Genomic DNA, 18,053 nt, shown 5'->3' with positions numbered 1-18,053 from the left:
CATTTTTACCTTTCTACAATCCCTTTTTAATGCTTTAAAGACTACTTCTTGCCTTGTAAAGTTACTCTCATAAAAGGCCAAGTTGTGATGATTCTTAGATTTGGTCCAAAGCAACATGTGCTGTTTAAAAAGAGGAAATAATGAAGAGCAAGCCACCTTAGCTATTTCAGGTCATTTTGTTTCTTCACCTCAGAACACTTCTTGAGGATCATCAGAATATTATTTCATTGAATTAACTGAAGCATTTCTGGCTTTGATTTTTTAAAGAAAACATCAAACTGTTAACCAATTTCTGTATTTTACATGGGGGTAGCGGAGACATGTACCTTACCATCACGAGCTATAAGTTAACGACTTAACGTCTTAACAGAAAACGTGACTCGATTGTACTAAATTGCTGTCGGCATCACTCATAGTTTGTTTTGGAGTTACTCTGCACTCGTAGTATTTCTCGTCTTAATGTTTTTCTGAAAAGAGGGCAAGTTTAAGGATAACAGGTGGGCGTCTTGCTCTCACCCTGCAAGTGTGGTGAATGCTTGCTGCCCCGTCTTTATGCATTGTCACTGTTAATTTGTAACAACTCAGGGGGAAAATCTAACAGCCTGGTTTGTTTACAGGTACTTTCAAGCTTGAATCTCTGCACTGAAATGAAAGTGGCGTAGTCCATCACCTGCTACATTTTGTATTGCATTTATCAGCCATAGAAATAGGACAATCTGTAAAACTCTGAGGACTTGGGGAGAGATGACAAAATGTCCAGAAAACACAGATGCACACAAAGCTAGGTGGATGTAGCAATTCTTGTCACTGCTTGAGAAGGACTTTGACCCTGTGACAGTTTTGCAGACTTATCTGACTTTGGCACTTTACAACATATTTTTTACTATGAATGTTCAATACAATTTAATATTTATAACTGATTTCTGGGGGGGGTCTGTTCATTCTCTTAACTGCATGAAAACATGTATGCCAATCTCCATATGCCAATAACCAAGGGTTTAAATGTTTGTAAAACAACAACAAAAACAGGATTGCTAATTTGTTCTGTGTTCATGACTTTCTGGTACTTCTAGATTTGCAATAAATGTATGGCTTTTTTTATTTAAAGAGATGGATTTCTTCTGCTATAAAGTTGGCGGGGTTTGGGTGTTGGTTGGTTTTTAACTGAATTATAGTCTTATCAACACCCATTGTTTGAATTGGAAAAGTTACATGACGCTCATGGCAGATTTCTGCAAAATTTTTTAACTCTACCATATACAAAGGAGCTCTGGTAGCATAGTGGTTACGAATCGGGCTGCGAACCTTAAGGTCAGTGGTTCGAAACTACCAGCTGCTCCGCGGGAGAAAGGTGAGGCTTTCTACTCCCGTAAAAATGTACACCCTCGGAAACCCTGTACAGGGTCGCTATGGGTCGGAATCGACTCGATGGCACTTAACAACAACAAAATAGACATATACAAGGAGCTCTGGTAGAGTAGTGGTTACGAATTGGGCTGCGAACTGCAAGGTCAGCAGTTTGAAACTACCAGCTGTTCCGTGGGAGAAAGATGAGGCTCTCTGCTCCCATAAAGATTTACAGCCTCAAAAACCCTGTACAGGGTCACTATGGGTCGGAACCGACGCCATGGCACACAACAACAACAATAGACATATATAAGGAGCTCTGGTAGTGTGGTTATGAGTCGGGCTGCCAACCTCAAGGTCAGCAGTTCGAAACTACCAGCGATTCCACAGGAGAAAGATGAAGCTTTCTGCTCCCGTAAAGATTTACAGCCTCGGAAACCCTGTACAGGGTCACTAGGAGTCAGAACTAACTCCACGGTACTTAACAACAACAACATAGACATATACAGGGAGTTCTGGTAGCGTAATGGTTACAAGCTGGGCTGCCAGCTATGTGAGGCTTCTTGCTCCCTTAAAGCTTTACAGCCTTGGAAACCTTATACAGGGTTGCTATGAGTCGGAACCGACTCCACAGCACACCACCATAGACATATACAGAGGCCTAGTTTAATACTGCAGGACCAGCGTTGGACTGCTAGCCACAAGGTTGGCAGTTCAAACCCACCAGCCACTTCTTGGAAACCCTATACATGGTCACTCTAAGTCAGAACGGACTCTATGGCACTTAATAACAACAACATTGATATATATGTACCACTGGTAGTGTAGTGGATTACATATTGGGTTGCTAACCACAAGTTAAGTAGTTTGAATCTACCAGTCACTCCGTGGGAGAGAGATGAGGGTTTCTGCACCCATAAAGATTTATAGCCTTAGAGACCCTTTACTGGGTTGCTGTGAGTCAGAAATGAGTCCACAGCACACCACCACCACCACGCCAGCCCTATAGACATACACAGGATCTTTCATAGTGCAGTGGTGAAAGCTGCTAACTGAAAGGTCAGCAGTTCAAACCCACCAGCTGCTCCACAGAGGAAAGATGTGCCAGTGTGCTTCTGTAAAGATTGGTGTTGTTACACACCATCCAGTCAGTTCTGACCCATAGCGACCCTGTAGAGGGTTTCTGAGGAGCATCTGGAGTGTTTGAACCACCGACCTTGCAGGGGTTAGCAGGCAGTGCTTACCCTACCCTTCCCTGTCAGGACTCCCTGTAAAGGTTGCAGTGTTGGAAACCATGTGGGCTTGCCCTACCCCGCTCTATAGAGACAAGATGTCTGAGAATCAACCCCACAGCAGCGGGTTTGGGTTTAGTTGGCTTTTTGTTTGTTTTTTCTTTAGAGACAAGTCAAGGTTTCCAAGAGATCCTGTGCCGTGATACTATAGGATAAGCGCCGGACTGCTCACCACGAGGTCGGCAGTTCAAACCCACCTCCTCCTCGGAAACTATACAGGGTTGCTCTGATCGGAGACCAACTGGACAGCAGTTAATTACAACAAAAGATTTCCAACAAGTGCTTCCTCAGGTTACTTTTTAGTGAAGACTACATGAATGAAATGCTGTCTTCTCAGCCACAGAGGAATAGGTTACACTTATGTAAAGTAGTAAATGCAAATAGTTAAAGACCACCGTCCTCAGTTGATGTAACCAGTCAAGTGCTTGACTGCTAGCCAAAAGGGTAGTTCAAACCCACCAAGAGGTGCCTCGGAAGACAAGCCTGGCAATCTGCTTCAGAAAGGTCACAGCCTTGGACATTCAGTCCAGTTCTGCTCTGCACACAAGGGCTCACCACCAGTCAGACCCAACTCGACAGCAAACAAACTAACAGAAACTTGATCAGTTACCCAACAGTCTCAGGAAAGGCCTAACCTCTAAATAAACAACAGAATCTTTCGGCTGGGGATTGGCAAGCTTTTTTTGTCAAGGTCTAGAAGATAGCAACTATTTTAGGCTCTGCTGGCCAGATGGTATCCATCACTACTACTCAGCTCTGCCCTGTCCTTCTGTAGAGTGGACACAGCCGCAGACGGCGTGCAAATGAATGTTTCAGTAAAACCTTATTTATGGATGCTGACATTTGAATGTTAGAAAGTTTTCACATCATTAATTCCACCACCACCCCCACTCCTCCAACCACTGTAAAATGTCGAAAGCATTCTTAGCTTGCAGGCTGACTGAAAACAAAAAATTGGACTTGGTCTACGGGTCGTAATTTTTCACCCCTGCTCTATGCAACTGTGGCACTGGAATGGGCGGTACCACCAAAAGCACATCTCTGTACCGTGATGCTGAACAGTTCTCTGAGGAACTTCTAGATTACGATGGAGAAGAAATACCCGGCAATCTGGTTCCCAAAATCAGCTAGTGAAGACCTTAACGATCTGGACTAGTAGAAAGGTTTGTTGTGGTCAAAGTCATTATTAAAAAATTGGCAGAACGTATCCTGCCTAACGCCCCTGTTCCTGTGAATGTGACCTAGTTTGGAAGTAGAGTCTTTGAAGATGTTATCAGTTAATGTGAAGTCACACTGGAGTTGTTAGTCGTTAGGGGCTGTCGAGTTGATGCCAACCCATAGCGACCGTATGTACCACAGAACGAAACTCTCCTCCGTCCTGTGCCGTCCTCACAGCTGTTACATTTGAGCTTACTCTTGCAGCCATGTTGCAGTTGATCTCGTTGGGGGTCTTTCTCCTTTTCGCCGACCCTCCACTTTACCAAGCATGATGTGCTTCTCCAGGGACTGGTCCCTCCTGATTAACATGTTCAAAGTGTGAGAGACAGACCATTCTGGCTTCCAAGCAGCATTCTGACTGTACTTCTTCCAAAACAGATCTGTTGGTTCTTCTGGCAGTCCATGGTACTTTCAATATTCTCCTCCAACACCATAACTCAAATGCATCACTTCCTCTATGGTCTTCCTTCTTCACTGTCCAACTTTCACATGCATATGTTGTTGTTGTTGTTGTAAAGTGCTGTCCAGTCGATTCCGACCCATAGTGACCCTGTAAGGATTTCCGAGGAGCAGCTAGGGAGCTTGAACCGCCAACCTTGCAGTTCAAATGGCTTTGCAGTCTGTCACATGAATATATGAGGCTATTGAAAATACCAAGGCTTGGGTCCGGTGCACCTTAGTCCCCAAGCTGATAAACTGGAGTTGTTGTTAAGTGCCGTCGAGTCAATTCCAACCCATAGTGACCATGTATAGGGTTTCCAAGGAGCAGCTGGTGAGCTTGCAGTTCAAACGACTTTGCAGTCTGACACATTAGCCCACAGAGTTGGGTAACCTAATAAAAGAAGAGTCTTGGTGTAATGCTGTGGGCCAAGCACTGGACTACTAACTTCAAGTTTAGCAGTTCAAATCCACTCTCAGAAACCCTATAACAGGACTGCTATGAGTCAGAACTGACTCGATGGCACTTTACAACTAACCAGGCACAGGGAGAGAGGCAGAGGGAAGATGACCATGTGGAGGTGCATCTACCAGGAAGGAATGCCAAGAAACACGTAGGGTGACCAGAGAGAGAGAGAACCTGGCTTGATCAACACACCGATTTGGATTTCTAGCCACCAGAACTGCGACCCAACAAATTTCTGTTCTTTAAAGGTACCAAATAAATAAATAAATAAAAATGTGGCAACGCACTTATTATCAAAGGTTCTGCTTTAAACCTTACTGACTTAATATTTCAGTATCAATGTAAACTGTTTCCTCTCCCCAAATAAAATCAGGCCAGCTGTAAATACCAGTTAAAGGCATATGTCCTTTTAAGACAAATGCATTGTTCATTGATACAAAGGTTCTAACCCTTTCAACCAAGTTAATGGTCTTATACGTCAATAACAGGTAGTGTAAGGAGACCCACTGGTACACCGGTTAAGCACATTCACAGGAGGGTTCACAATTCAAACCCACCAGTGGCCCCGTGGAAGGAAAGACCTGGAGATGTACTTCCCTAAAGATTGCAGTCTAGGAGACCCTATGAGGCGGTTCTATCCTGTCCTATGTTGTTAAGTGCCATCAAGGTGGTTCTGACTCATAGTGACCCTGATTACGGTATTCCAAGGAGCAGCTGGTGGATCTGAACCACTAACCTTGTGGTTCAGTACTTATCCCACAACACCACACCAGGACTCCTCTCTGTCCTCTAGGGTTGCTAAAGGTCAAAGTTAATGGCACACAACCACAACACATGGTATAATGTAGCTCCTGTGCATTCAATTTTCTTTCCCTTAGCTTCATCCCTGATGATAAAATAGAATGTGAATTCTCAGTCAGCTCTCCTGGGGCCCAGCTATCAATTCCAGTCAACTGGAGGCAGTTATTACATTCCAATCCATCTCACTGGGGGTCTTCCTTTTTCTCTGACCCTCCCACTTTACCAAGCATGATGTCCTTCTCCAGGGACTGATCTCTCCTGATAATATGTCCAAAGTATGAGAGATGATGTCTCCCCATCCTTTCTTTGAAACAGCATTCTATACTTCTTCCAAAACAGGTTTGTTTGTTCTTCTGGAAGTCCGTGATAATGTTCAATATTCTTCACCAACACCATAGATTTGCATACTGCATCCCAAATGCTGTGAATCCCAGATCATCTTGAATCCTTATTTTTAAAAGCTTTCAGATGACAGGGCTACTAATAGGAGCTCATCATTCAAAAGTCATTTCCTAAGAACATCACTTCAAATGATCAGTTTAAAGACAATTGATCTATGTTGCAGGTTAGAAGGCAGTGCATTAGGAAAAGAGACGTTCTTTATCAGATTTGTCTTCTAATACCGCTGTCTGGCTTACCTGGTAGCACTGAGGCTCCATGGGAGAATTCTCACCTTCCCTGAGGGAGACCTGGGTTTGATTCCCAGCTACCATACCTCATGCTCAGTGAACACTGCCAGACCATCAGTGGAGGCTTGTGTGCTGCTATGATGCGAAACAGGTCTCAGAGAAGCTTCCAGACTAAAACGCACGAGAAAGAAAGGTCTATGGCCGACTTAAAACCCCTATGGGTCACAACAGTCAGATCTGCATTAGATGGGGCACAGGAGCGGTCAGCATTTCGTTCCTTCGTGCTTGGTTGGGGCAACCCCACAGAAGGTAGCCTGACTTATGTGAAGCCCACAGCACTTCGAACGGCTCTTTCATAAGTAAGAACACTAGGTCCCCCTAGTGTTCAATTTCCATAATGGCTCCCTCAGGTTGCAAAATAAGAACAGTGACAAGTTCAGAGACTTTTAAGTTGTTTTTCGTGTAAAAAACTCACACCCGAATCAAGAGTCTGTCAGAAATTATGGACTCTTGGCTTAATGCGCTGGACTGCAAAGTCTCTTTGAACTGCAAGGTCAGCAGTTCAAACTCACCAGCTGCTCCTCAGAAACCCTATGGGTTGCTATGGGTCGGAATCAACTCGACGGCACTTAATAAAGGCAACAAGAGGGGAAATGATATATCAAATTGATACCTCAAAACATTTGATCTATAATGGTTTTTTAAATATATGAGGGGGCTTCCAAAAGTTCATGGAAAAAATGGAATGAAAATACCAAGGTATATTTCCATGAACTTTTTGACACCCTCTCATAGCTCACCAAGCATTAGGGACAGAAAAGATATGGGGACCTATGAGTCTCTCACTCCTTCCCGGGAGCTCTAGAACACATACACTAATTACCCTTGCCACTTCATTAGTTGCCCCCAAGTCAGTACCCACTCATGACAACCCCATGTGTGTTAGAGTAGAACTGTACTCCACGGGGTTTCAGTGGCTGGCTTTTCAGAAGTCGATCACCAGACGTTTCTTCCAATGTGCCTGTGGGTAGACTTGAACCAGTCACCTTTTGGTTTGCACTCAAGTGCGTTCATCACTTGCACCCAGCGGTTCCCACCCTAGAATTCAACCCAAGCCTGTAAATAGCCTCTGTACATTCATGACACCCATTTGAGGACCCATTCTCACCCCTCCAGACGTCCAGATTTGCATATCCAATGCCTACCTGCACGAATAAAGAAAACTGTAGAAGAATTAATGCCTTTGAGTTACGGCATTGGAGGAAAATATTAAAGGTACCATGGACTTTCTAAAGAACAAACCAATCTGGGTTGGAAGAAGTACAGCCAGAGAGTTCCTTAGAAGCCAGAATGTGCAGATTTCGTCTCATACTTCAGACATGTCATCAGGAAGGACCAGTCCTTGGAGAAGGACATCATGCTTGGTAAAATGGAGGATCAATGAAGAATAGGAAGACCCCCAAGGAGATGGACTGATATAGTGGCAGCAGCACTGCTCAAAGGTAACAATGACTGCGTGGTTGGCACAGGACCGGGCACTGTTTCGTTCTATTATGCATCAAGTCGCTATGAGTCGGTATCGACTCAATGGCACCTAACAATAACAATACCTGCATGACAATATGTGCATGCCAACAAGGCATCTCCAGCCCTAAACGCCCTCAGCAGAACTCCAGATGCTCCTCCCAAACCTGATCCTCCCCAGATCCAGCTGGCCCTCTTCTAAATATACCCCAAATCTCCCTGTCTTTTTTACCTCCACCACTACCCCTGACTCAAGCCAGCATCATCTTGGCTGGATGCGTGCAATCATTTCCTAATGAGTTTGTCTGCTAGAAGTAACTGCTACTAACCACTCTTGTCCTAGGCCCCTAACTTTGCCCACTCCCTCCACCTCGTCTATACAGCAGCCCCAGTGATCCTTCCACAGGTACAAGGTAGGTACGATCACATTTTGAAAAATGAAAATTCTTAACAAGGCGCCCTGTGTAAACTGACCACGAGAACTATCCCACCTTGTCTATTACTTCCCCCTTGTGTCTACAACTCTAGCCGCCAACCATCTTAGGGTTCCGGCAAAGCCTCAATCTTCAGGTTTTAGCTTCTGTGGTTCCTCTGGCCTGCCACACTGTTCCCTTAGCTTAGATAGGTACACATTGGTGGCCTCCAGTGTCACCTGTGTAAGGAGGCTTTTCTGGCCATCCTGCCACCACCACCACCACCACCACCACCCCAAAAAAAAAAAACAACCATCAATTTCTATCCCTTTACCTTGAAGTTCCTGGGTAGCACAAATGGTTAAGCACTGGATGACTGAAAGGTTGGCAGTTCAAACTCATCCAGCAGTGCCTATAAAGAAAGGCCGGACAGTCTTGCTCTGGAAGGTCACAGCCTTGAAAGCCCTATGAAGTGCAGTTCTATTGTGCATACCGGGGACCTCCTGGGCTCAGAATCAACTTGACAGCAACTGGAAAAATCATACTTCCTAATAAAGAAATGTTTGTTTACTAAGTTATTATATTACTATTGCCCTGATGTGGTGCTGTAGGATCAGCACTGGACTGTGAACCACAAGGTCAGCAGTTCAAACCCACAGCTGCTCCTCAGAAACTCTATACAGAGTCTGGATGAGTCAGAACCGACTCAACAGTAGTTGACCACAACAAACCCCCAACTTTGTCTGCCACAAACAAGTTCTTCATTTTTCTCTGACCAAACTATGTTTTTAATTACAGTCATACCTCATTTTTGGAGTCCTGGGGTGGCACTGTAGGATAAACACTGGACTGCAAAGTCGGTTTGCACCGCAAGGTCGGCGGTTCAAATCCACCAGCTGCTCATTGGAAACCCTATACAGGGTTGCTGACTTGGAACCTGACTTGACTGTACTTAACAATACCAATGAACTTCACTTTATTGTGCTTTGCTTTGTTGCGTCTCTTAAATATTACATTTTGCTTTCTGGGGGTTTTTTTGTTTGTTTTTTTTTTTTTACAAGTTGAAGGTTTGTGGCAACTGTGTACCTGTCGAGTCTATTTTTCCAACAGCGTGTGTTCCCTTTGTGTCCCTGTATCACATTTGGGTAATTCTCAATATTTCAAACTTTTTTATCATTCTATTGCACACTTGGAGTCCTGGTGTGGCGCTGTAGAATAGGCAGTGGACTGCTAATTAAATGGTCGGCAATTCAAACCCACCAGACACTCCTTGGAAGTTGTATGATGTGGAACTGACTCTACAGCAACAATATTGCAATTTAACAGACTACCAAATCCACTGCCACTGTCCAGTCGATTCTAACCCACAGTGACCCCACAAGACAGAGTAGAACTGCCCCATAGTTTTTCTAAAGCTGTAAATCTTCACGGGAGCAGACAACCTTAGCTTTCTCCTGTAGAGCTGATGGTGGGTTCAAACCACCAAACTTTCAGTTAGCAGCCCAACACTTAACTCACTGCACCACTAGGAATCTTTTAATAGACCACCGTATGGAAAAAGCATAGAGCCCTGGCATGGCACTAGAGGATAAGCACTGGACTGCAAAACCGGTTTGAATTGCAAGGTCACAGATTCAAATCCACCAGCAGCTCCTCGGAAACTCTATATAGAGTCGCTATGAGTCAGAACCCACTACACAGACAGCAATAGCTTAACAACAATATAGTAAAAACATAACTTCTATATGTACCGGGAACGCAAAAATTCATGTGACTCGCTTTAGTGTGATATTTGCTTTATTGGGGTGTTGAACCCAGCAGTGGTGTCTTAATGGCATTGGTCAGCGGTGCAGAATAACACACTGACCCACGAGAAGAGACTAAACCGACAGTGAACACAAATGAACATTAAGGCTAAGGCAGATGTGCAGATACCAGGTTATGAGGTAACAGTGGTGAAAGTATCTAACCTAAACTAACTTCGGATGGAGCAAACGATTCATGTGCTCAGTTGTTAACTAAAAGGTTGGAGGTTTGATCCCACCCAGAGATTTCAGAAGAAAGGTCTGGCGATCTACTTCTGAAAGACTTAGCCGTCAAAAACCCTATGGAGCATAGTTTTACTCTGATACACGAGGGTCAGAATCAACAAAGCAGCAACTTGTTGTACTGGTATTTCCCAATACACATTTTTTGTTTTAATGACTTTTTCTAATGCCTCAGCTAACTGGTAGTCAGTGCTTTCTTGGATATTGAACAGCTTTTTTTTTGTTTTTTCAAGTTCTGGCAGAAGTACAGAGACTGATTTTTCCAGCTTTAGCAACCCCACGTGGTCCCAATTAAACAGGAAAGAAGTTGAAAGAAAGTTTAATCTTATAACCTCTCTTATAAACAATCAGAAAAAAAAATTTTTTTTTAAGTTTCTTGAAATCATGTACTACTATAAAGACAATGCAGAACTTGATATTAGGGTCAGGGTAGGAGGTTGGGGAGATGGGGCTTTGGACTTGGCCCCATTTTTTGCCATTGGTTTAACTACACACAAAGGAGCACTGGTGGCATGGTGGGTTAAGCATCTGCTAACTGCAAGGTCGACAGTTCAAACCCGATCGTATCGAAGCAGGAGAAAGATGAGGCAGTATGCTCCCATAAAGATTTATAGGGTAGGAAACAGGGAGCAATTCTTCTCTGTTCTGCAGGATCCCCAAGATACAGAATCAACTTAACTGAATCAAAGAGAACCCAAACCACAAACCCAGTGCCATGGAGTCAATTCCAACTGTAGTGACCCTATAGGGCAGAATTGAAGTGTTCCACAGAGACCAAATCTTTGCAGGAGCAGAAAGCCTCATCTTTCTCCCACCAGTGGCTGGTGAGTTTGAACTGCTGACCTTGCAGGGGAGGTTAAAAACACAATCAGCAGATAATAAATAGCAAGCTCCAAAGTGCAATCAATAAAGAATCCAGAGGCCCTCGGTTTCCAGGTTTCCAAACCCTTTCAGCTTTAATGTCAACACTGTGCCGGCCTTTTATTTTCAATAAGCCTTTTCCCTGCTATTAGCTTGGTTTAGTGGGCAGTTTCCCCATCAGCACAACATGGACCTATCTAGAAATGTACTATCCACTCCAGTGGACACAAACCACGAGCGACCAATCCAAACAACAATGAGCCATCAGTGCAAAATAAATGCAGGCTGGAATTTGAAAACTTAGTCCAAAAACAAAAGAATAAAATATCTCAATAATCATATATTAATTACATGCTAAAGCGATATCCTATCACTTGGGACGGACTGGGCTAAATAAAACATATTATTAATATTTATTTCATATCCTTCTTTTTGCCCTTTTCTTAATGTCCCCAGGGCTGCAAACTGAAACTTTGGTGGTCTGAGCCCACCCAGAGGCTACTCAGAAGAAAGGTCTGAGGATGTTTCTAAACTGTCAGGCACTGTGAATCGGATGATACACACGGAGTCTCCGTGAGTCCCAGTTGCCTCCCCAGCCAAAGTGTTTGGGTTTTGTAATGTGGCTGCTAGAAAACTTGAAATGTCAGCTAGCTTTGGGGCTCGTGCTGCGCTAGACTCCCGGAAGCGGAGCCGTCCAAGCCGGTGTCACTCACTGTGCGGCACCGCGTCCCGACTCCCCAGGCCGAGCGGTGCTTTCTGGAGGACGTTGCGTTGTGATGCAGCCAGGCGGCAGCCCACGCGAGTTCCTGTCGCTGGGAGGCCGGAAGCAGCGCCCTCAGCGAGTCCCCCCGTCCGCCGAGCACCAAGGACGCCGTTTCCTGTCGGTCCGTGCTTGGGCACAGAGCTTCGCAAAGCACGCTGGACGTAGCTAGTTACTCTGGAATGTGCACCGTACAACTGTACTCCGCACGGTTTCCAAAGCTGTGACTTTTGGCAGCCCATCGCCTGACCTGTCTTCCGCCGCCACACTTCTTGTCGGGTTGAGTACTTATCCTTTGCTTCCCCATCCCCACCCCCAGGACCCTCAAACCGATAGAGAATCCATGCTAAACTTCTCTCGCCAATAAAAGCTTTTGTTTAATGCAGGGGCAGGTACCTTTTTTTCTGCCAAAATTTATAACATTATTCACGGGCCATACAAATTGTCCATTTAAAAATTAGCCTGCTCTATTTGGTCATTTAATTAACTCACTTCTAATATGCGCCAGACTGCAAAGCCGTTTAAACTGCAAGGTCGGCAGTTCAAGCTCACCAGCAGCTCCTCGGAAACCCTATAAAGGGTTGTTATGGATAGGAACTGACTCGACGGCACTTAACAACAACAACAACATGATGACTGGAGTCCTGGTGTGGCACTGTGGGGTTTGAACCTCAAGGTTAGCAATTCAAACTCACCATCCACTCCTCAGAAACCCTATACAGGGTAGCTATGAGTCAGAAATGACTCGATGGCACTTAACAACAACAACAATATAATGGCTATATGACTTCTGGTGTGATGCTCTAGGATCATCACTGAACTGTGTATGGTACACAAGGTTAGCAGTTCAAACTCACCATCCACTCCTGAGAAACTATACAGGGTTGCTATGAGTTGGAATTAACTCGATGGCACTTAACAACATGATGCCTGGAACTGCGTTTGCGTTGACAGGGCCAGACCAAATGATTTCTCTGACGTTATATAGCCCACGGGCTGGATGCTCCCCATGGCTGGGTTAATGCTAACCCTACTCCCCTCCCCATGACAGGAGGGACACTCTAACTCCATGGGCACCAGAGCACAGAAGCTATGACATGTATGGATAGCATTTCACATCATTTATTTCTAAAAGTAATTTGAAAAATATTCTCTTAACTACTTAGGTAACTTTGTTCACTCACTTTGCAGGGCAAAATCTGCTCTGATATCTGCTTGTCATTTAATGGGTTTATTATTTTTTTGAGCTACTAAGATTGAACTAAAAACGCAGTCAATTCTGGCTCACTGTGAGCCCATATAAGGGTCCCAAGCCTGAAAACACTTGATTGGAGCAGATAGCCTCATCTTTCTCACTCAGAGTGACTGGTGGGTTTTAACTGCTTCCCTTGCAGTTAGTAACCCTTTAACTATATTGTAACTCAAATTTGGCTGCAGTAGACAAATTGTATTCATAGCCTTCTTAAACCCTAAACACTGTCCAAAAGCAGTTATACACAACTTCAGTGACAATTACTGAGTAAATACCTGTCACATAAAACTGGGGTTGCTTGTTAGGAGTTCCCAGTCAGCCCCTAACTCATCTCCCTCATGATCAGATGGGATCAGAGCACTGTAATCCAAAGGTTTTTATTGACTGGTTTTCACAGGTACATCAATCACCAGCTTCCTTAGTCTAGAACAGAGGTGGGGAATGTCTGGCTCTCAAAACCATTTGGTCTGGCCCTGCCAAGGCAATTGCAGTGCCAGCAATCACATTTTGTTGTGGTTAAGTGCCATCGAGTCGGTTCTGACCCATAGCGACCCTGTATAGGGTTTCCGAGAAGCAGCTGGTGAACCTGAACCGTCGACCTTGCAATTCAAACAGCTTTGCAGTCTGGTGCATTAACCCACAGAGCCACACCAGGACTCCAGCAATCACATCAGGGGTAAGTTAAATGTTTGACCAAATACAGCAGGCTAATTTTTGATAATTTTGTAGGGCCCGCAAATGATGTTATGAATTTTGGCAGAATAAAGGTTCCCATCTTTGGTCTAGAGGCGCTGCTGAAACCTACCTAGCATCATAGCACACGCACGACTCCAATGATAGATGGGCCATGCCTCCAATCAGGTGCATCGGCCAGGAATTGAACATGGCTCTCTTGCAAAGAGGGCAGGAATTCTGTTATTGAACCATCCCTGCCCCCACGTCAGATGCAGTCCAACTTAGTGACTGAGTTCAATAGTCTACTTTTATGCGTTGCCTGGTCTCCTGATAGAGTAGGGTCAAATGGACGATTCTGTCCAAATCCCTGAGCCCCCAGCTTCGACACACAGCCAAATCTCAGTTCTTTTAGGTGTGTGCCCAACACGAAAGAACATTTAGTGAAGAACAAGGCTCCAGGAATTAATGGAATTCCAATTGAAACGTTTCAACCCACTGATGCAGTACTGGAGGCACTCACTCATCTATGCCAAGAAATTTGGAAGACAGCTAGCTACCTGGCCAACTGATGGGAAGACATCTTTGTGGCCCAACAGAATGTGGAATATGAAACAGTATCATTAATATCACATGCAAGTAAAATTTTGCTGAAGATCATTCAAAAACGGTTGTAGCAGCATGAAATAGGATGCTGCCAGAAATTCAAGTTGGATTCAGAAGAGGACTTAGAACGAGGGGTATCATTGCTGATGTGAGATGGATCTAAGCTGAAAGCAGAGAATACCAGAGAGATGCTAACTTGTGCTTTATTGACTATGCAAAGTCATTCAACTGTGTGCTTCCTAATGGTGTATAACATTGCCAAGGATGGGAATTCCAGTATGCTTCTTTGTGCGCACGCAGAACCCATACCTAGACCAAGAAGCAGCTGTTCAAACTGAAAGAGGGGGTACTTCCTGGTTTCAAATCAGAAAAGGTACGCATCAAATTTGTTTCCTTTCACCATACTTACTCAGACTGTACAACGAGCAAATAATCTAAGTAGCTGGACCATACAAAGCAGAATGTGGCATCAGGATTGGAGGCTCCTTAATGTGCAAAATGCAGATGGCACAACCTTACCTGAAAGCAAAGACTTGAAGCCCTTAGTGATGAAGATCAAAGAATCCAGCCTTCAGTATGGATTACGCCTCGATGTAAAGAAACAAAAATTCTCACAACTGGACTAATAAACAATATCATGATAAAAGGAGAAAAGATTGACGTTGTCAAGGATTTCATTTTACTTAGATCTACATTCATTCAATGCTCATGGAAACAGCAGTCAAGAAATCGAATGACATACTGCATTGGGCACATCTGCTGCAAAGGACTTTTTAAAAAAGATGTCACATTGAGGACTGAGGTGCACCTGACCCAAGCCCTGGGATTTTTAATCACCTCAGATGCATGTAAAAGCTGGACAATGAATAAGGAAGACTGGAGAAGAATTGTTGCGTTTGAATTGTGGTGTTGGTGAATATAGGAAAGCACCATGGACTGCCAGCCAGAAGAACCAGCATGTCTGGGAAGAAGTACAACCAGAATATCTTACAAGTGAAGATGGCGAAGCTTCTTCTCATGTACTTTGGACACATGATCAGGAGGGACCAATACCTGGAGATGCAGATCATGCTTGGAAACGTAGAGAGTTCACGTAAGAGGAAGGTCTCCTAGGAAACGGATTCATACAGTGGCTGTAACAGTAGGCTCAGGTATAACAACAACTGTGAGGATGGCGCAAGAGCAGGCAGTGTTTCGTGCTGTTGTAGATAGGATCACTGTGAGTCAGAAGCCACTCAGCGGCACCTCTCAAAAGCACGTCTGCCTAGATCCGCTGACTTAGCCGCTGTGGTTTGCTTCCCCCGGCAGTTGGGAGGATGTTCTCTACCTGCTGCGTCACTGCGGTGCTCCTGGCACTAACGGGCAACCCCAATGCTCTCCCCCCCATTCAGAGCAACAGCTCATGATGCAAAGAAGTGAGAAAACCAGCAGTACAGGAGGAAACCTAAAAGCCGTTCTAAATCCACTGGAGGAAGTAGCACTCTCACAGCCCTAAATACCATTACAGCCACCGGCTGCTCACGCCTGGAATAGCTGACAACTGCTGATGCCAGGGCAGGAGTGAGGGCCTCTATGCTCACATCAACAGGCCTGAGGGGCAGGCACATTTTAAGCTGCCAATAACTGAAATGAGCGGTTTCTTCCTTCAGTGGTAAGGTGCCACCTAGAAATCAGACATGAGTGAATGCACCTAGGGAGAGTGACAAGGTGTGACCCAGTGTCCATGGGCGTTTACCATGTGACTCGGCTGGACCCACCCCCAACCACCCCTGACCACCCCTTGGAAATCATGTTGGCCAGAACCCTCTCGCAGGGACAGAGATAGGTGTTTCACATCTTTATTTCCTTACTAGTGATGCCGGTCCGATGGGCTTGTGACACCTAAACTAACCTGAAGAACGGAAACGAGGTGCTGGCTCCCCAGGCCAGTCTACTAAGGTAGAAGATGAGCATCTCTCTCCTTAGGTATTCCAGATGAGCCCCACTTCCAGGTCTGGGTGCATTACAGAAGGCGCTCTTGTTCCACCGCCATTGCACAAGCAGTAAACGACTTTGTGTAGCCCACTGAGCTCCCTCACCAAAACGAAAGCATTGCATGCAAGAGCTTTATTTTAATGACTTCTAGTGGAAGGGCCTTATTTTTGGAGAACAGCAAGGCATTTCATTATCCACTCTTTCCAGTCCTTAAAGGCTTCCAGGCGGTCTGGCAAATTCTTGTTTCCCTCTCGACTGTGTTTCGGCGTCATTCGGGGCATGTCAGCAGATTCATCATCAATCCACCTCAACAAAGCCTGAAACAAAACCCAGACAACAAAATAATATTAACAGAGCAAAATCACTTCAGGCTAGAGAAAACGACTGCCTTTCAGCTGAGGTTATCTCCACCCCGATATTCTATTCTGCTCCTCCGTGAAGAAAGGAGCCCTGGCAGCGGAGCGGGTTACGAGGTGGGTCACTAATCGCAATGTCAGCAGTTTGAATCTACCGGCCACTCTGTGAGAGAAAGATGAGACTTTCTGTTCCTGTCAACATTTACAGCCTTGGAAACCCTACACAGCTGGTGCATACAAGCACCACCACCACTTGCTAAAGATGGGGATGACTATGAAACCCTCATGATGGTTCCGGTGCGTAGTGACCCTGTACAGCATTTCTGAGGCTGTGAACCTTTCTGGAGCAGAAAGCCTCCTCTTTCTTGCCGGGAGCGGCTGGTGGTTTTCAGACCATATCCTACAGAGCCCTTCTGATAATACAGTGATGAAGCATACACTAGAACCCTACAAGCCACGATGACAAACGACGGTCAAACGTACGCACGGGAGAGAAGACGAGGAAGGAGAACTAGCCCTCGCTCTGACGTTCCAGGTCATGAGATAATAGTCTTTTTTTCAACTAGCTAAACGCCTCACGAGGTGCTTGTTACATACTGTGCTCGCGACGTGACGTAATCGTGCACACAGGCAGGGCACACGTAGGTCTGGGCAGACGCAGCTCTGAACCAGTCCTTTTAGGTACCTGGGTATCGACTGCTTGGTTCGTGGACATGCTGGGACTAGGTCCCTCTGCCTTCTTCAGGGAACTCACCCCTTCCTCTCACTGATCATCAGCCTTCTGACCCACTTAGATAAACAGCAATCTACACAGTTACGTCAGGAAAAAGAACTCGGCCCCACACACTGGTAATCACTCTGTGCTCTCTTGTCCCCAGGAGATGGGAAACAGTGAAATCCCTCCCACCGTTTCTCACGGAACTACCGAGTGAAGCACTACAGGGCGAGTGAAGTTTATCAGAAGCCTGCGTGTGTACGCATGTGTGTGAATGTGGATGTGTGTTTTCTTAACCACAGTTTCCTGCTTCTTTCTGCACTAATTTCTTCTGATGAACGGCAGCTCGGGAGAAGCGCCTCCAAGGAAAAGGGTGGTTAGCTCCTTAGACAACCACTTCCCTCCCGGACCCCCTCCTTGCCCCAGCCCACTTACTTTGTATCTTTCTACTATGTTGAAGCCTATGGCACACTGCAGCTTACGTAGACAGATGGGACAGAGGTTCAGAGGGCGGCGGTCAGCTTCTTCCAAGTGGTTGGAGCCTTGCATCAGGCAAGACAGCCACTGGCAGTGTCGCATCCCAAAGATGTGTCCAATCTCATGGGTCAGAGTCTGCAAGACATTCACACACCACCATCATCAACAAGTGACACGCCCCACACACAACTCCCCCCCCCCCCC

The 18,053-nt window shown here is 45.3% G+C and overlaps 1 protein-coding gene across 2 annotated transcripts in view; it reads right to left on the bottom strand.

The window, feature by feature from the left end:
- Positions 1–16,462: 16,462 nt before the first annotated feature.
- AMZ2 (archaelysin family metallopeptidase 2) overlaps positions 16,463–18,053 on the bottom strand; it is a 15,562-nt gene continuing 13,971 nt past the window's right edge. For both annotated transcript variants that reach the window (XM_006833603.1, XM_006833604.1), the window contains 2 exons: positions 17,808–17,984; positions 16,463–16,618 (listed from right to left, as the gene is read on the bottom strand). In XM_006833603.1, coding sequence (XP_006833666.1) covers positions 16,463–16,618; positions 17,808–17,984 — 333 coding nt within the window. The remainder of the gene's footprint in view (positions 16,619–17,807; positions 17,985–18,053) is intronic.

This window comes from Chrysochloris asiatica, unplaced genomic scaffold (genome assembly GCF_000296735.1).
Source record: "Chrysochloris asiatica unplaced genomic scaffold, ChrAsi1.0 scaffold00007, whole genome shotgun sequence".
Lineage (NCBI taxonomy): Eukaryota > Metazoa > Chordata > Mammalia > Afrosoricida > Chrysochloridae > Chrysochloris > Chrysochloris asiatica.
Note: the sequence above shows the minus strand (reverse complement) of the source record. Positions and strands in the feature narration are given on the sequence as shown.